At 41.0% G+C, this 20,400-nt stretch overlaps 1 protein-coding gene and 1 long non-coding RNA gene across 2 annotated transcripts; one reads left to right on the forward strand and one right to left on the reverse strand.

The window, feature by feature from the left end:
* Positions 1-356: 356 nt before the first annotated feature.
* LOC135427448 (uncharacterized) lies at positions 357-1,268 on the forward strand. The gene is made up of 2 exons (XR_010436049.1): positions 357-610; positions 717-1,268. It is a non-coding gene; the product is annotated as an uncharacterized LOC135427448 (long non-coding RNA).
* An 11,725-nt stretch (positions 1,269-12,993) lies between these two features.
* lky (leaky) lies at positions 12,994-14,087 on the reverse strand. The gene has a single exon (XM_064681051.1). The coding sequence runs from the start codon at positions 13,911-13,913 to the stop codon at positions 13,164-13,166; it is 750 nt and encodes a 249-aa protein (XP_064537121.1). The 5' UTR covers positions 13,914-14,087; the 3' UTR covers positions 12,994-13,163.
* Between the last annotated feature and the right edge of the window lie 6,313 nt (positions 14,088-20,400).

Raw genomic sequence — 20,400 nt, forward strand, 5'->3', positions numbered from 1 at the left:
TCTAAGGCAAATGCCGTCATTTCAAGGGATAAGCTGATGTTCGCCTGCTGTCATATATGATCTCAGAGCGTGGAGCAAGCAGTTAATATATTGGCCAGCCGCGCTTTTTCTTAAAGACTTTCCCATGAACTCCACTTATTGAGTCCTATCACTAAACAACGTAGTCTGGAGCACTTTTTAATAGATGCTTAATTTGCTGTTGGAGGCGGTTAATTCATGTTAAACTAATAATAGTTATGTTGAAAATGGCATGAAATTTGAATAGATCACGAAAGAGATGATTTGCGCATAGAAATAAATGTGAGTCGGCAGAATGTGCTCATTCAAATCAAATCCATCTTAGTTGGCCACAAAAAACGAAAAACAAATAAAAATAAATTCGATTGACAGTTTGGGAGCATCACGTATACTCTATGCTCATTACAAATTGAACACTTCGACAAGTTAGAGCTGCAGAATTTGAAAATACAACAACAAAAACAACAACATTAATTAGTTAATATGATTCGTTCGCCCTTGGCCGAAAACGAGGATGAGACGAAGCGCCGGATTACCGATGTACGCAATACAATCATTCTCTTTGGCGTCATGGTTATCATCATACGTTTGAGTGAGTAAGGATTAGGGGTCCATCTGTATTGTCGGGGGGCAGGCGGACCCTTTGGCCTAGCTATAAATAATATGCAACTTTTTGCTTATGCTCCTCTGGTTTCCAGTGCCGCCTGTGCTGCGTCTCATGAATATTCATTAAATGCCGTCCACTGTCCAGCTTCAATTAATCCCAATCAAAATTTTTGTGCCTTAAGGACCAACTGGGTGTGCTGCTAATCATAGCTAGCTTAGCGATGTTAATTATTAACAGATGTATTATCGATGCGCTTAACGACCGGAAAGCGTTATTTATCGCGATGCCACGGAGTCTTTAGCCGAGTCAAGTGTGTGACGTCATTCGGAAACTGCACTGACGTCACCGTTGAAGCCAGTTATTAACTAACTTTTTATTGAACCAAAGCGACGGGCAACGAAATTTTCAAAAACGTTTATGAGCAGCGCTTTTAAAGGCCATGAAAATGCCATCAAGTGATTATTGTTTCCCTTATACCACATGCCCGCACGAGGGTACCTATAGAAATTTCCTGTGCATCGATTTTTGCATACTCTTGGCAAGGATCAAGTGTCTACACTCGCTATACACTGCTAGACACTGCTCCAAATGGACTTAGTTGTTCTATCGTTCCAATGTGCAAATACATATCTATTTAAAACTATATTGATTTTAGTTTTCGGCCTAAGTTTTTTAGGATTTTCTTGCTGTGAATCGCTTTTAGACAAAATGGGAAATGAATATAAATTGATTACGAATCGGGTTTTACTTAGCTCTCAGCCGATTAGCATGAAATGTGATTAAAATAAAAACAATTATCTGTTATGAACCGATTTGAGTGGTTCGGCTCACGGTTCAAACAAATGCCTGACTTCATGGTTCGGTTCATAAACCTGCTTCTCCAGCCTGACTTCGTCAAATTTCGATTTTAATGGAAGTATTCAATATCAAAAAGATAATTCAGTGAAAAGCTTAGAGACTTGCAATATTTTCCAAGAACAAATTATGTTAAACTTAACCGTTTTTCAATCGTTTTTCAGTTTTCGGGTCAGCTTTGCCTTTTCCAAATAGTCCAGCTTAAGGTTCGGTTTATGGTAAATGGAATGTTGGAATTCGGGCCCCAAAACGGTTTGGTCCAAAGACTGTTTTGAGACCTTTGCCATTGACCTTTGGTTTTGCAGCGCATTGGTTAAAATGTGACTTAAACGAAACTAGTTCACATTGCTTGAGAAAATCATTTCCATCCGCGCGTTTTTCTTCGCACACTTATGCGTTAAAAACTCAAATGCTGTACTATATGCTGTGTGTGTGTGTGTGTGCTTGTGTGCTTGTGCGCGCCCTTCAGCATGGGGCAGTAAGGAGTAGGCATCGCCTTGAACGGCAGTTAATTTTACGCACTTAGTCAATGACGCTGCGCTGGGCACCTTAACGCGTTTTAAAACTTGGCTAAAAGTATGCCACTTGCTCAAATGGGGGCACAGACTATGGCTCCTGCATAGTTGCTAAGGATAACAAACATGTGCGCTTATGTTCACATTCATATACATATGTGTGTGTGTGTGTGTGTGTGTTTATGCCTGTATGCGTTTGTGCGTGTGTGTGTGTGTGTGTGTGTGTGTGTGTGTTTGCAATGTCGTTTGATGTATGTCGTCTTTAAGTTGTTAACGTACTGCGGCTGAGTGGCAGTAAGATTTGACGCAGAGTTCGAGGGGTGTGGCTGCCATCGACTTGACTGTCATATAGCCAGGCCTATTAAGGCGTAGAAGCGCGCCAAAGTAGCGCGCATCAGCACCAACCGCACAACAACAACAACAACAATAATAACAACTGTGGAAAGAACAAGAGCAGCAACATTAACACTCGCGACACATTTGCGTTGGTCTATTTCTTTAGGCTTTCAAGTTGAGTGCCTTACATTGTCAGCCGCGCCCCCCTACAGCCCTCGTCCCGTTCAGACCCATTTGACAGCACTCATAATCCAATATGAGTGCATATTAACTTTAATCAGTTGGCGCACGAGTAAGTCAGCAACCTGTGTGTATGGGTGTGCCTGTGTGTGTGTGTGTGTGTGTGTGTGTGGAACAGACGTTCCACTTAGGCATTTTTAAATATGCGTAGCCCCGCGCTTCCCTTGCCAGACATTTGTTACTAAATTTAAAGTCGCGTCAACTCATGCCATGTCAATACCAAACCCCATAGAACACACAAACACACGCACACACACGCACACGAACCCCCACCCCGCACAGTAGAAGGAGCAGCAGCAGCAGCAGCGGTAGCTTTCGGAATGCTGCTTCAGCTGCGCTGGGCTAGATACACGGGCCAACAACTTCGCAGTTTATGTTATCGTCGGCAACGTCTTGAATATTTCAATTTTATTTGGCCTACACGTGTCAGGTGTGTGCGTGTGCGTGTGTGTGTGTGTGCGTGTGTGTGTGTGTGTGTGTGTGTCTGAGTGTGTGTCTCTCGGGCGACTGTGCATGCTCTGCTCAAGACTGACGTTTATACTCGTATTTGTCACTTGGGCATTTCATTTCATTTGACACTTTTAGCGTTAATTTTTCGTAGGCTTTCATTGTTGCATTTAACAACACATTTTGTCGTTTTGATAGCTTCATCTGGCAAAACACAGAATATTCAAAGTTCTATTTGAATGTTGTTTTTTAATTATTTACTCTCTACAAAAAGTCTGTTTCGTAAAGGTATTATTAAAGTTATTTGTAGTTAATTATGGCTCATTTTAATAATTGAGAAATAACTTGAATGAAAACTTATCATTATATAAAAAACTAAACATATTAATAAAAGTTGAACCGGTTCAATCGTGGTTTGTGACCGGTTCAATAGACAATTAATATCGGGAATAAGAAGATAAGTGGAAAACAAAATGTAAACAATACACAAATAATCACAAAGAATCTGCTCAGAAATAGTTTAAAGTCGGCTTAATGGACGATAAACATCGCAAATCGAACAGCACTTATAGCAGATCTGGTATATATATAAATGAAACGATCAGATACTTAGCATTGCTGACTCTCTTATGGCATTAAGCAACGCGTACTGTTGAGTCAATTTAAATTGCGATCTAATTGATGCTTATTAAAAACAAACTTTTTTTTTTTTTAGTACTGGCACTCACATACCAAGTCATTTTTAATTAGCCCGACGTTTATTTAATATAATTTATGCCTATACCTGAGCCGTTTTTCAGATGCTAAAAACAACTCGTAGCCAAAATTATGGCAAGTTTTGTTTATGTTTCCAACAGAAAATCAAAAGGAAACCCTTTGATATGGTTGAAAACTTCGCTCCGCGCAAAATGCGAGCAGCCTTTTCAGAGTTGGCGAAAAATAAACACAACAACAACAACAACGAAAACAACAAACAAACTCAACAGAAACAAGAACATCAGCCAGCACAGCAAACGCGTTGAAATGAAATTTGGAAACCCTTTACCACGAAAAAAAGAGAAAATAAAATAAAAAACAAGCAAGCGTGATATGGGGTACTACTCACTTGCAAATACTGTGTACTTTTGCGCATGCATAACCAAAACATGCAGGAATTTTATTTAAAATAACTAATATGTTATTTATTCGAATATCTTTAAATTATATGTCCATCAAAATGACATGCGAGTGCGAGCAGAAACGAAAATCGCATTATTTAATATATTTATTATAAGTTTAATCTGCAAAAACTTGTCAAACTCATCTTTTTGGGTATAGGGTATAAAAACAAAAAAAGTATTTTACTTGCGATATATAGACGAAAAATTTTCATTTTCATTTTGGCTAAAATGTTTAATTAGTCGACTCTGGTGCAATGTGTATGCGAAAGCCCCGCCCGTTTGCCCCATTCTGCAGCGCACTCTATCAACAAACAGAAAGACAAACACTACGCATCAAATTCGAGGAATATAGGACATGACGAAAGCCAGACGTTAACTATACGAAAGCCACGAAAATCACAAGAGTTAAAAATGCTACAAAAATGGAACTAACACAAGAGCCAAAAAAAAATAACAAAAATAAACAGAAGCCTTTTCTTTGTGGGTTTGCTCGAATAGTGAGTACTCTACAATTTATTGCGTCTTTATTTTGTACGTATCATAAATATATTTAATATTATTATTATTACCAATATATTTATATTAAATATTATTAATTTAAGTACAGGATAAAGTTGAATTGTCCAAATTTTACAAGTGACTGGTTCACCAAGATAACAACTTAGATCATGTAACAGGTAACTGAAAAATACTCACATACATATGTACTTGAAAGGTTGCAATACTCCATTTATGAGTACCTTAGTTATGAGCATGCTAAGTAGCATTTAGAATTCTACGATCATAAAAGACTTCTTGAAACTTAGGAATAGAGATCGAGTTCGCGATTCGAGCTGAAAGCCTTGCGCCTCAAAGGGTATGCGAAATATGTATATATGGAAAGTTAAACAAGGAATAAACATAATTTTGTGCAAGTTTTTCTTTAATGATTTGCTTTTGTGTTTGCATAGCCATACACAGACACGCACGCACACACACATGCGCGCATCCATGTGCGTGTGTGTGTGTGTGGGTGGGCCTCCTCTCTTCTGACCCAGCCCCAAGCCCTCGTGGCTATACGTGCTCACGTCCTGCTCCAGCGTGCACGCTGTACATGCATGCAAATCCCCTTTTTGGATTTACTTTTTTCGGCTCGTTGCCTGGCTGTGAGTACCCGCTAGTCCCATAGCCCTTTGTGTCCGGATCTGTGTATCCTTTTAGCCATGTCACGTGCAAGCAGGGCATGTACAAATTCCAAAAGCGCACCTACCCGATGTGCAGCGGCAGAGTGTTCAACGTGTATCTACATAGCTTTAAATGAGTGGCAGGCGGGCGGCGTGGCTCCGCGTGGCTCGGCGTGGTTCCGGCGTCGGATGGGTTGGGGGCTGTGCTGTGGCAAATAATCAGCGGCACATTTTCCATTTTTAATTACATTCTAAGCCAAGTCAACATTTGTTTGTCTGTCACTTCCGTTGCCGAGCCTGCAGCTGCCTTCGCCCCCTGCGTGTCTGTGTCTGCAGCTCCGTCTCAAATTTGGTTTCTGTTTGTTCTTTGGCTCGAGTTAAGCCGGCGTCGGGGCAATTTTTACAATTGCCAAAAATAAGTACATGCTAATGTCACGCCCCTTGCGACGCCCACTCTTTATGTTTTTGTGCTTGTTGTTGTTATTTACTAATTAACAAAGGATTTCTGTTTGCGCAACGTCGCTTTCATTTTCTTTCGATTTGCGACGCATTACAAAATGTAGCACAAAAAAGCGAAAACACAAAAATAAGTAACGAAAAAAAAACAAAAACAGGAAAAAAAACTCAGATAATGTGGATTTTCACAGCCTTACAGTGGGGCGTGGCAGGCCCCACACAAATCGCGAATAGCACTGACAAATTGAGTTAGCGATTGCCCTAGAAAAAGGAAAAAATAAAATATATAAATAAAAAGAGAGAGCAAAGCTTTTAAGGCTGTTAAGCTGATATCTCGGTAACATCAGTGCCATTTGCAGCGGCAGCAACAGAAGCTACAGAAGGCCGTTGGGGCACAGACCCCTCCCCCGTCCCCTGCCCCATACGCCATTGAGGGGCGCCTCAATTGTCAGCATTTAGACGCAACAGGCGCCCCCCAAAGCGGCGGCAACTTACCTTTATGAGGGCGGAATCACACCTGATCGAGTTACGCACAATTGTTGATTGGGAATTCAGAAATGCAGATTGCAAAATCATCGAAATTAAATGAAATAGCTTTTCAAATTGCATTATTATTATAAGTGTCAGATATAGTTACAGGCTATCGACCGAATAGTTTTCAATAGCATTGCCAATTATGTCCTATGGCCAATACAATACACTAGCCTGGCATTCAGGCCCTGCATATTAAGATCTATTTTCTTTTTGAAATATTATATTTTGAAATGCCTTAGACATTTCCTTCATTTTGCAGTAACAACATATTTATATATAAGGCTTAATACATCGCACTTGATATTTATATTGTTTAAAGCAGGGCTCAGATTGATTAATAGCCGAATAGACATGGAATGCTTACTTTAGCTAGTGCTAGAATATCCATAATTAAAGCAACAACAAACGAAGTCAACTAGCAAACTACTTATTTAGGCTGATGTCGGCTCGAGCTGCTTTCATTGAGTTGTGTCCCAGTGGGTTTAAGTACTGAGATTTGCCTGCAGGATAAGTCAAAGTGTACGTAGGTGTAGTGACATTTGAGGGAAATGAACAAAAATTTTCTCATTTCCTTTTGTGAGGCTGTCGCTAGCCCATCACAGTCCCCTCCCCTTAAACGCCTCACGTCTCAGTTGGGTAAGCATTTAAATTCTTTAATGTCATTTGGGGGCATTACATTTTCCTATTCGTTGGACTCTTGCATTGTAATTTCAGGCCAAGCAAAGCGACTGATGCGCTAGAGTATGCAACAGTTTTGGGTAGCTTGTTACCATGCTCCTCCTCCTCCTCCTCCTCCTCCTGCTCCTGCTCCTATCAAGCTTAGTTAGCAATTGCGGGGGGGGGGGCAGTGCCTCATGTTGCCGCTGCTGTCAACAGAGTCATTATTGTCATATTATTGCCAACTAAAGGCTGCGACCGGCTGGGAGGAGTTAGGTAGCCCCTCACGCTGCCCCGAGCGCTGCCACTGTGGTTGAAAAAGTTTAGCTTACATAGTGCAAAGTTTCCTAAGTACTTGGAATGAGCGCAACGCTGACACTGACGATGATAATGATGTTGATGATGGGAGAAGAAACCCATTGCCTACCACACAACACACTTGACGCCCGCCCCACTCCGTGCCTCGCGTCGCCTCGCCACCTGTCAGCCTGTCACTCGCTCACCTTAACCGCGACATGTTCTGTCTGCAGTTATGTAGTTAGTTGGTTGACTATTACCAACCCCCTTCCCCGACTGCTGGCAAAACCAAGAACGCCCCTGGTACTTGCTGCCGCTGCTAAGTAGCAAAAAGTTGTCATGCAAAACATTCACCCAGTTACAGTGCTAGTCTCCTACCCCTACCCCAACCCCGACCCAGACCCCGACCCCGAGCCCGACTCCAACTTCAGGTGGCTTGTGGTAGCTACCGCCGTAATAGACTGGGACGGCGCCCTTGCTGGGCCACACGTACGTAATTGTTCGCAAAAACTTTGCGTTAAGAAAATTTTGAAAGAATGTGCCTGAAAAACCTGATGGGTTGGCCAAAACTTTCCTACATGGTAGCTGTAGCCAAGCGCCAGGTATCAACTTCTATTATAGCATATAGTATACATCAAGCCCACAACAATTGCAATGAAAATGTCAACTAAAAGGAAAGGTATGATGTAAAAAGAAAGCGGAGAAAAGAAAATTAAAACTTTGGCGGACTGCAAATTTAATAAGCACATTCTCCTCAATTATTCAATTAATAATTAATTAAGTATTACGAATGGCTGTGGAAGTTGCACTGAACTTACGATTTCCTATGGGAGTGTTGAAAAATGCTTTAACTGCGTCTTTCGACTAGAAGATACCCAGTACTGAAGTATTAGGAGCTCGGATGGAGTCGCGTGTGTGTACATTTCCAGAATGAAAGTTTGAAATTTGTGGCGCGGAAATGGGCTATAAAAATTCCCAAATTAATTTGGCCAAATTGCATTTCTCAAGCGCTCTAATAGTCTTAATAGCAAATGGCTGGCTTACGCCATGGTCCGAAAGAGTCGTTATTGCCCTGTCACACATGCATTTGCTCTGCGTTTTTATATCGATTTTCATTTTGAATGGGCATGAGAATAAAAAAGTAGAACGTTCTGAGCTCTAGTCCAATTCTAAGTGCCTCGATTCAGCTTTCAGGTGAAATCAACGTCAATTCTGTCAGTCACCTCAACGATATTCACGCAGCGAATACAGCGATTACGAGTGCCAGTTTTTGACTTTCATGTAGCCCGCGCCTTAAGCGCAAAGCGAGTGAAAAATTGTTGAAAAAGTAGCAATTTCCTTGATTGACGCTCATCAGCGGAATGGGTGGCAGCTATATTGAAGCAGACACTGAGCGAAAGCGAGGGCTAGGAGAGTGCGTTGCAAATATATGTAATTGTATATAAGCGATGGAACAAAAGCAGTTGAGTTTTGAGCTCAGATACAGCACAGCTGGGTTAACCAGTTGGGAATCGCAACAGGATCAACAGACGAATGGAATGGGGAGTGGGAAATTGGGCTGCTTGAACTTCCAGTTGCGCAAACATTTCCGGACGCCATTTCGCATCTTTTTGTTCGACTTTTATAAAATATATATACATATATATATATATATGTGTGTGTGTGCGTGTGGCGTATATACATATATATATTTATTTTTATATTTTTTTAGTGACTTGGCTGCTTTGTTTTACTTTTACTTCGTTGTGCTTTTGCTACATTTTTGTCTTAAATGATTGCTATAAAAAATAAGTGCACATTATTGTAACAGCGAAAGCTACACACACACACACGGACACACGTATACTCACGCACACAGCCTGCGAATGGCAGAAAGGCACTTTACAGTTATCCATACGCGTAGTGTAACAAATGATTTTCACAGCATTTTTGCTTTATGTGCTTTTTAGAGCAGCTACGTGGGGCGAGTCGCGAACCATCAGAACTCTTAAGTGATTTACATGGCTTACTTTACGGAAATGCAATAAAAACCAACCAGAAGCAGCAGCAGCAGCAGCAACAACAATAACAACAACAGCAACAACAATGATGACAACAACAAAAGTGAACCAATAGCTGTGCAAAAGTGTAGAATATGGTCGTGTATTTTTGGGGCTTTCAAGTTCTCGACTTGCTTTTTATTTATCGTAATTTAATATTCATTCATTTTGCTATTTTTAAACGTGCTCCATGCTGCCCCCATTCTAATATTTTCGTTGGCTCTCTTCCTTTTTTTTTTTTTTGTTTTTATTTTTTGTATTGTACGCACGGAGTTTGGATGAGGTAAAGAGACAGTGGGCGTCACGTATTTTTAGCCTGGAATGAGCTTAAATATTTGCTGATGCGGCTTTAAAAGGTTGCCTCAGCCATCTGATTTGTGAACGATACTGGCTTTGGGGCTGCTCCCGAAAAAGTAGGCTGCGACTTCAGTTTTCCATAGCTGACGGTATTCAAATAGGGTTGCGCGACGGCAACCCTCATTAGGAGCAATATTAGAGCTTTGCTGTTAGCGAAGCCATACGATTCGTTTAGGATATGCATTAAAGACCCTCGAAAGCGCCAGTTAAAGTCTACGGGCCTTTATCTGCTATAAATGTATATTAAATATTATATATTCCACAAATATTAATAAGCACTAGCAGTGCATACGCTACTTAAGCCCTTTGAGAAGTAAAAATGCGTTGAAATACGTTTATTGTTTAATTCATATCATATTGAGAGCATTAAACTGCAAATCCCTTTAGGCTTTTGCTAGCCAAGCTTCAATTCAATTGACTTCGTTGGAATTTGTGCCATAAAGCACAAAGTTACTTGCATTCTCAAGGCTAATCAAGTGTTTTTCAGTGTAGGCATAAAGTGAACTATCGATCAAAATCATTTTACATATTAGCTCTGAAGGTTAAAGGTGCTGTGGATACTTAGCCTATTAATTGGCTCGCACGTTGGCTTGTGATTTAAGAATTTTGGGCCATAAATGCACGAATGCTTCGGGATAGCTGTAGGCTGTTATTTCGTGCCGTGTCAGGCTGCAGTTGAAGCTGCAGCAGCTTTTGGCATTGGTTTTGGCAACAACTGCTGGTTTGTGCGAGTCACTCAATGCTCTTTTAGCTAGCCAAATGAAATGCCTTTTCAGCAGCAAATTCTGGGCATTTCCCGGAATATCCAGCCAAATTGAACTTTACCTGCTCGGCACTGCAGGAACTCTTATATTTGGCCCTTTGTCCATCAACTCGGAATGGCAGACTCAGTTTCTGTTAGAGACTGTCCGAGAGCGGCGCCTGCTTTAAAGAGCAGCAGGTCATTAAATATTGAGTGTTTATACAAATGGTTTCAAATATCCAAATTCAAATTAAATTGAATTTATAATTAGGCTGTGCAGCATTTGCGTATTTTTCTGTGGTCAACAAATGCAATGTGCTGCGATGACGCACGCAGCGTATGCGCAATATTCCGCATACGCCTCGTGTTCAATGAAAAACCTAAAATTTAATAAACGGAAAAAAGTAGAAACCGAAAATTCGACCGAAAATTAATTTACAATTAAAGGACACATGTACGCACGTTGCATAGCAAATAAATATTTGCTGTGAAAACAAATCATGAAATTAAAATTGAATTAAAAGCGGCTCCAACATTTAAAATTTTTAATAGTGTTAACTTTTTAAATCAAAAGCATATTGAATATGAAAACAGAAAATTGAAAAGGTTAACAAAACAATGCAATAATATTTGTATTATTTAAAAGTTTGTTTGCATAATGGCTAGCAGCGCAGTAGAACAATCGATATGTGTTATTAAAACTGCCACACACACGCACACACACAGGCACAATTCACTTGTACGTGTGTGCATAAAAGGAAGAAACGTGCAAAAGTTTTCCGTGGGCAGCCACACACGCACTTAAAAGCATCAACGTAACGCACACCAGAGCACATACCCAGCTTTTAGCCTAATTCACAATAATACTAACACACAACTTCAAAATCAGACAATTTTCTGAGCATTCAAAACGTCAGCAACATGCACCAAAGTTTAGCCAAATATATATCTATGCCACACACACACACACACACACACACACACATAGAGGAGCGCACCTGTAGATGTCGGAACAGCCAAAAATTTGATGGCAGCTCAAGTTTGAGTTAATAAAATGTTGTCAGGTCAGGGACGTGCAAATCTTTTACTTCAGACCCAGAAGATATATACGAATGCATTTTGAGTAATTTATCTATAAGATTCTAATCTCCATCTGCAGTCATAATAATATAATTAACATATATAATAATAAAACTAATAAAAACAAGAATAAATTAAATAAATTTGATATGTCCCAAAGGAAGATGCTTCCAAAGATAATTTGGCCTTGCTGCCTGCAGCCAAGAGTCGGATCTGAGTCCAGTTTTATGAATATATTTTTTCAACTAAGTGCCTGGCTTGCAAAGGAACAAAAGACACATAAATGGATCAGGAATATATAAGCAGGGATTTCTACTCGAATGCGTTACACATTGCGTGACACAATTATAAGACCCTCCTCAGCAAGCGTATATTAAAAACAGAGTCTGCTATTTTTGCTTTCCATCCCACTCTTGATATATTTCTCTCTCGCTCTAGCCAAGGGTGTTGTGTTATCCAACTTTCTGTTGCTTCTAGCGACCGCTGCGACGCTTCGTCTACGTGTCCTCCTGGCCACTGCCTACGTGTGTGCATTAGTATTGGTATTGCTATTGCGATTGGTGCGTGCGTGCCTCTGTGTGCGTATCGTTTGTGTGCGTGTGTGCTTGGCTCATGTGCAGATGTATGGGTGAGCTCGAGTCTGAGCCGCGTGCGATCACGAAGCGCATAAATGGCGTTTGACACGTGACAAAAATTTTGAGTTTTAATATTTTTTCCATTGTGTTTGTCTATCTCTAGCTGTATGTGTGAGCGTGTGTGCCTGTTTGTGTGTTAGTTCAACTGAATTTCATTTGGTTTTCTAACCGTCATTGTTTCTCTTCTGGCCAACATTTCGCACATACACATGCATATGCATATAATCTATACATATGTATATTTGTATATAACTAGATTTGCGATGCGATGCGAAGAGCCGAACTCGTCGCCCGAAATGGCCGAAAAATTAAACTCCATTCGCAATTCACAACGCGCTCGAAAATTTGTTTGCCTTGCATGTGCCGCCACTTTGTTGAAATGATGCGACATAATAACTGCGAGGATCTCGGCTGGCCATTGATACCCAGCCCGGTCTGCACGGAAACGCACACAGCCCACTTCTTGCCCCGCTCTTGGGCGCTTGTCAGCTATTGGCTGCCTATTAAATGTTATGGCAATGCAAACCAAGCAACAACAACAACTTACCTAATCGCCCAATGTTGGCATTTGGCAACGTGGCGGTAAATAAAAGTTTAATGAAAATGAAACTATGAAAACACAAGCAAAACACGATGGCGGCAACAATAACAACAACAACAACGGCGGCAATAATAAAAACCGAAACACATACAATCACGCTAACAACAACAACTATATATGTAAGTGTGTTATAGTACAATATCACATTAGTTTTAAATATCCGGTTAATTGGCCCATTTACGAAGCAATTTCAGTCTTTAGCGCAGAATATGTTTTATTTGGTGAACCTTAGGGCAATAAATTAAAGATATTAATTTGAATTTTGGCAACTTTATCATTCGATTATTTATCATTTATTTGCGAGACGAATACAGTTTAGAAATGGCAAACGTATAGTGTAGGATACAAATATAATACCTATCTCGAGTCGTTACGCTTGAACCAGTTCAGTCCACAGTTGAGTCTAGTCAAGTCCTGTCTATTTTTATTGCCAGCTTCTGGTATCTCCGCTACGCTTCAAATTAAGCCTATTTTCTCGTGAGTGTCTTTTGCCAGCTTCCATTATTTCAGCCATGCTAAGCACCTTTAGCTCCTTTTCAGCTTTTTCCGGCGACTTCAATTGCGACTTGGGCTTGCTGTCCTTGCCGTCTGTCGCGTTGCCGTCGTTGTTGCCAAAGAATCCTTCGAACAGGACATAATTGTTGGCCTGGGCAATGGTGCGCACCAGCCCGTAGTGCTTGGCCAGAAATGCGGTCATCATGGCCGAGGGCCGATCCACCGCACACTTGCATAATTTCAAGCCGAGGTCGGTCAACATATTATCAAAGAGGCGCTTGCCCAGACCGCGCCGCTGGTGCGAGCTATGCACAAAGAAGTCCAATACGGCAGGCGTGCCTATACGGCTGCGCAGCTGTCCGCGCTCGTCAAACAGATAGAGGTCCTTTGGACCCATTTTCAGGAGACCGGTCACAACAAGCTTGCCGCTCTCATTGGCCTTGGAAGCCATCAGGTAGATGGTCTGTTTACCGCAAATTTGCCGGGCGCTGGTTACCGATGTGTGCAGGCCCTGTGATGCAGCTGACTGCAGGCCCATCTTGTCGATAATCCAGGCCATCTTCCTCTTGATATCCATGCACTGCTCCGGTCCGCCCTGAAAGCCCTCCGGCAGCAGATCTGACTCTACCTTAATTATCTCGCGTTCAAATAGCGGCCTTATGTCGAAAGCGCACTCCATGCTGGATTTCAACTTAAACAAACGCAGAAAGTTAAGTTTAGTAAATTTAAACAAAAAATCGAAAATATATTCAGTTTGTTATTGTTGCGAATTCAAAAGAAAAATTTATTATTTTAGCTTAAATTTTTTCAACTGAAAAATTAAAATTGCTTGCAGGCCGAAATCAAATCTGAATTAGATTCTATTTTCTGAAAACCCTGCTAAACAATACCCCTAGATAATAAAGGACTACTAGATTCTTAGCACTTGGCAAGGGCCACACTTATAAAACTAAACACAATGCTTACTCGATTTCGGAGTGAAAATAAAACGAGATTGCTTTAAGATTGGTTCGAGGGCCAACCTATGTTGTGATTCGTTCAACAAGGATAATAATATTAGCAATAAAAAGAAGAATAATAAAAGCAAAGCTTATAATACCCAAAAAACTTGTATCCAAAAATATAATATCCCTTGGTTTTGGTTGAGTTCTATTTTAGTATTTTCTTTTTATATTTTTCATTATTTTGTTATACCCTGAACCCATTGAAAATTGGTAAGAAGGGTATAATGTATTGGTGCAGATGTATGTAACAGGCAGAAGGAAGCATCTCCGACCCTATAAAGTATTTATATTCTTGATCAGCATCACAAGCCGAGTCGATCTAGCCATGTCTGTCTGTCTGTAAGTTTGCCCGTCCGTCCGTCGGTCCGTCTGTCTGTCAAATTTGGTTAATAATAAGAACTTGAGTCACCAACCTTGACATGTAGCTTCTAGAATAGTGTATATTTATCAAGTATCTTCCATTTTATAGCTATTGCCCCCTTCACGCTACCGCCACATTGCTATAAGTAAAGTAAATAAACCAATTTATAGTGCCCACCAATTTAAGCCACAATTTAAATGCAATTGTTTTTTTGAGAATATACAAATATTATATAGTACAATAAAATCGACTGTTAAAATTTTCATCAAGATCGGCTAAGAAACACAGAAGTTATTAAAGATGTGTTTTTTTGGCTGGACACTCGTTTGGAGCAGCTATCGTAAATTGTTAGAATTTGTGTATACATGTCTTTATTGAATTCTATTAACATCATTGTAATTGCGATTGAATTGTTTTCTGTGCTGCTATTTTAATCCGTTTTTTTTCTCGTTAAGCGCTGTCTGTTGCAAGTTCGAACCCTACCGAGCGAATTTTAGTTTTTCTTTTTAATTAATTTTTATTACTACTATCCCCTTGAGCCTCTTACTTGTTTATTTATCAAACCAAGTCTAAGTATAATGTTCTTTCCAAGTCCATGACTCCCATTCCCATTCCCTCATTTCGCCCAGATTCTATAGAAGAATATTTGAATGTGCAATGAATATGGGCTATAGTGTATTGACTGTTAGTCCGCTTTTTGTCTGACTACAGGGTTGGCGAGTGTTGCTTAGAGTATTAAAACCGCTCCAAGCCGGATGCGTGCGATTGTACTAAAATATGAAAAGCTAATTGGCAGAATCAGTTAAATAACACGGCTCTCGTAGTGAAGAGTACCCTCGGAGACACTGCAGCAGAAAGAAGCTGAAATGCGACACGAACAATAATAATCATAATAGCTCTGGTAGGTAATAAGCAAAATTAACGTCAACGTTTGTTTTGCTTTATTTTAATGGAACTGCGGGTAAATGGATATAATTTTCAGACAGCGCAATTAATGAAGTAAATAGTCGCTCTCCATCCCTTGCTGTTCGGTGTGTGTGGATATTATTTATATACGTTTATGTGTGTGTGTGTGTGGATGTCAGTTAAATTTAAAATAAAGTGCAACAAATGAAATTCAGAAATTCTCGAAAAGAAATTGTATTTATTTGCCAAGCGCTTGAAACAGAAAGTCCACGAGCTTACGCACTCAATGGAGGCGCTATCTTAAATGGACTGAGTCAATCCAATGACCCCAGTCCTGCCCCGCGACCCCCCAGCCAGCACTTTTGATAGTCAGTGTCTTCTTGCCAGCATCAATTTTCAATTACTTAATGTGTGTGCCGACTGCCAAGTGCCGCGAAGAAGCCCCATCCAACGCCAAGTAAGATAGAAAGAGTGCAAAGGGCTCAGTCCGTAGATACCCTGTACCCGTTTGAACAATATTTACACTTAAATAAACCAACTACTTAATATAAAACTATTAGTGATACTTAAATGTAAGCCATACCTGAATTCATGAAAATCGCAGAGGGAGGCGACAATATTATGGAAAAAGGAAAGGGAGAGGGGTAGAGACTGAAGTAGTGGAGGCAAAAGAGAAAAGGTGTCACACATGTGCTACCCTTTATAATGAATGGGCCTTAATGCTATAAAAAATATAAGATAATAACAAAAATCTCGCGAAACAAACAAAATTGGAGAGCAGGCCGAAGTGAAAGAAAAAAATTAAATAGAATTACTAAGCACACATTATTAAAAAGTAAATACGTTTTGCGAAAGGCATCCAGCAGCAGCGGCAGCAGTAGCAGTAGCAGCATGGCAAATTACGAGCGGCAGATGAGAGCGCCATTTTCGGAGCATATTTTGACAGAAGAGTTGGTGGCGAGGAGCGATGGGCGGTGGGCAGAATGTTGGGGGTTGGAACGTGGAAATGCTAACAAAGCAATAAATTGCCACTAAATCTAATTTGTGGCAGTGGCAGCAGCCACAGAAAAAAAAGGAGCTGCTACCAACAGCAAACATGATCCGACAAGGGGCACAGGCAGACAGGCGGGGTGCCCGTCGAGTTGATTGCATTAAAAACAACCCAAAACGTGCCGTGAAATCATGTCATGAGCACTGCAGTTCGGTGCGGGGTGGCGGAGTGTTGGTGGGGGGCGTGGTACGGGGTGGCCTGGCCATGTGATGAGCACTTAGACGCACACTTTGCCGACTTCCGGCGGAAGTGAGCGCAAAAAGTTGCCACCACACCGAATTGCTGCGCCCTAAACTTTTTGCACTGCCGCAAACTTTCAGCGCATATTGCAACGTTATTTGGCGAGTTGCAGGCGCGCACTTTGATCGCGCTTTGCAATACACACCACATCCGCCTCATACGCCCCCTTCCCCCGGATAACTATCGAGTTGGAGTCGCGTGGAATATATTCTTGGATTTTATTTACCGTTTGGTGGCAGTTGCAAATATTTAAAATGCTTGTGGCAATTAGCAAGCAATTAGATGAAAAGAAGTACCGAGCAGCTGTCCCTCTCTCACTTTCTCGCTCTGCAACCGGTGAGGAGTTGACCGTGATATGTTGTGCTGGGGGTGGAGCGGGCCGAGAACCTAGTTACCTGGCATCTGGCAGCTGTTGTTGGCAATAATTGTTGATGGCACCATGGTCCCGCTGGCCGGCAATTTGCGTTAACTTTTTATGCATTTTTAATGCAATTGTGCCCTTAGCGTGGCGGCCAAGCGGAAGTGGGGAACAATTTAAAACATTTCATTGTAATAAATATTTAAATGGCGTCGGGCTTGCCTTGGCGACGGATGGAGGGGGGGAGGTGGGCACTTTTCACGACTGTCGCCGTTGCTTTGGCTGAATCAGCGATAAGCGAGCGCCAAAATGACAACCCCGAAAATGCTCGAAGTGTCAACAACTTGGCGAAGCGGCTGCCGGGGGCTCAACGGCCAAAATACATGCCGGCAAATCAACAAAAGCAGGCCAAATAGAAAGCGGCACCAAAATAAAACAAAGCAGCCACAACAACAACAACAGGAATAAGCGTAAAAATGTCAGAGTTTCTCTGGCAGTTGAAATAAGGGTTAGACACCTAATTCAATGCGATAAGACAATCTGGGGGCTTAGCTTATTTGTTGCATGCGGCTGCCTCTCTCTCTCTCTCGCTCTATGTGTATGTGTTTGTGTTTGTGTGTGCCTGCCTGTTATGTAACTGTTTTATTTTGCATGTGCCTTGCTGACTTCTTGCCTTCCACACACACACACACTCACACTCATCCCTATCCCTATCCCTATCCATGAGCAGCCTCATCCCGATTCCTGTCCTTGGCCTCGGGTTCGGGTTCAGGTTCAGCTTTCGATACGGGCTTGGAGTTGAACTTGAGTTGGGTTCCGCTTGATAGCGAATTCATGCTCAATTTTACTCACAGCAACTGCTTTTTATGCCCATCCTGAGCAGTTTATCGACCAGAAAAGACAGAGGAAAGCTACCAAACATCTGCACTGGCCATACTACTGAAATCTGACTTGAATTCTAGTTGTATTCCACAAAATAACATAGCTACCCAAGCTCAGATTTACAGACAAAAAATAAATAAAATCACAATATAAATAAATAATTTAGATGTCAAAAGAATCTAGAGAGTATAAGTAAGTGTGTTAGGTTCTGGCAGAGCAATTGCAATTGGGAAATTGAGTTTTAATCATGTTGGTTTTTACGTAAATAGTAATTCTCCACTTAGCCCAACTAATTGTTGGTTAGAATGTAGAATAATGTTCAACTTGCATAAAAATAATTTAACAACGTACCAGATCCTTGGATTGGTTAAATCTTTGTTGGAATTTTGGCCGAAGTAGAAAAAGCCTTTTCTTCCTTGGGGCACATGTTCGAACATCGTTTATAATGTAAATCCGTAAATCTCAGCGAAATATGCGTGACATTCACTGGCCAATAAAATCTGCACTAGAAGTGGCGCAACGACAGTGTCATTCGCAAAGAGAGCGAAGTCGAACCACAAATACTCTTACAACTAAATGCTATCCAAAGATTCTATGCCAAGCGAATAGACAAATGAGCTTTGAGAGCAGGAACAAGTGCTAGACAGCTGCACTTTCTGTAGTTTTAAAGCTAAGATATAGGAGAGCTAAGCCCGTGTCAAACGTCATGACAATTTCATAATATCCCATTAAAGGCAAGGGAATAAAAAACCTAATGCATTTCAAATGCCTCTGTGCATGACGTAGCTTCACTTTATCCTGCAGTCGCTCAGCCAGTGATGGCTTACCCAAGCGTGATTTGGCGCATATTTCGATTAGGAAGAGGAAAACGCAAGGCGGGAACGGAGTATATAGTGTTGGTTGTGGTGGGGGGAGGTGTGGTCGGGAAAATGCGTTCCAAACCTAAAGTCGTGTCGATGCGACACGCTGAAACTTGCGTTGAGTGTTCTATGTCCTGTCGTCCTGTGGTCCTGTGGCCATGCGGCCTGTGGAAATGCTGATAGGATAACAACTGGCGACGACAAGGATATTAAAATTAATAAATAATAGTTCGCACTGCCCCTAGTTGAACAGCTGCAACACACAAGCGACAAGATACGACAACAAGATACTTGTAGCTGTCACATCAAAAAGAAAACAACAACGCGACAACGACATCTTTTGGTTTTGGTCAGCTCTCGACCCTCTCAAAATAGCATTCAAAATGCACAACCTGCGGTTGCCCCCATCCCCATTCGTATCTATTGCACTTGTCTGGCCACAAAAACATTTTGACTTCAACTCGGACGGCGAGTCGAAATCAGGACAAGACGACTTGTGTATTTTTCGTGCCATCTGCCCTGGGTCTTGGAATACTGGACGGACACGCATTCAATAGAACCCATTCGAGGGTAGTACATATATATGTGACTAGCGGGTATAACCCGGCCTTGCCCGTGGCACGTATGTTATAAAATCAATGTTCTCAAACAAATTTGAAATGATTTTGAAACTTATCGGACGGTTAACAAACAACTTTCATACAAACGTTTTTCGCCAATTTACCACTGTTGCGAGTGGAATTCCCCAAATCGCTGAAACACGTATTCATTACATTCTTATGTAGAGCTTTGAAAATAAGTTTGAAGCAAATCGGACACAACTTAAAACTTCACCCAAAAAATATTTAAATCGCGTTCCTCCCGAAGAAGTTTGAATTCTGCGAAAAGTGTGAAACACGTCTCAAATGATTTTTCTTATAGATCTGTGGAAATGAATTAGAGCGCGAAACGTCACCCACCAAATCTTTGACCTCCATTTCCACCAAGGAGGGATGGATTTTTTGAAAAGTGTGAAACACCCTCAAGTAAATTTGAACAAAGATCTTTGAAAATAAGTTTGGGGCCGATCGGATGGTAAACAAAAAAGTTACATACAAACGTTTTTCGCGATTTTTCCACACTTGCGGGTGGAATTTCCCGAAACACCGTCTTAATGTGCATCTACATCACATAAGGTAACTACAGTGAAAATTTCAGCTTCCTATTTCTTACGGTTTGGGCTGTGCGTTGATCACCAGTCAGTCAGTCAGTCAGTCAGTCAGTCAGTCAGTCAGTCAGTCAGTCAGTCAGGACAAACAGTTTTATTTATATAGATAATCCGAAAATCGATTAGTTACACCTATTGGAAATAGCTTACGGCAACAAGAGTGAAATTTAAGCCCTAAATATGACTGGGTATAAAAGAACTTATAATATACACATAATATGGTATACATTGCCTCCTTCTGTTTCTACTTATCAGTATGAATCCTTGAAAAATACAAGAACATGTTTACTTTAATAA

Source organism: Drosophila montana, unplaced genomic scaffold (assembly GCF_035044405.1).
Source record: "Drosophila montana isolate Dmon_TW-CO22-7 unplaced genomic scaffold, ASM3504440v1 contig_2178_1, whole genome shotgun sequence".
Taxonomy (NCBI): Eukaryota; Metazoa; Arthropoda; class Insecta; order Diptera; family Drosophilidae; genus Drosophila; species Drosophila montana.

Coding starts and splice junctions, on each gene's coding strand:
- lky (XM_064681051.1), bottom strand. CDS start 13,913: ATGGAGTGCGCTTTCGACATAAGGCCGCTATTTGAACGCGAGATAATT.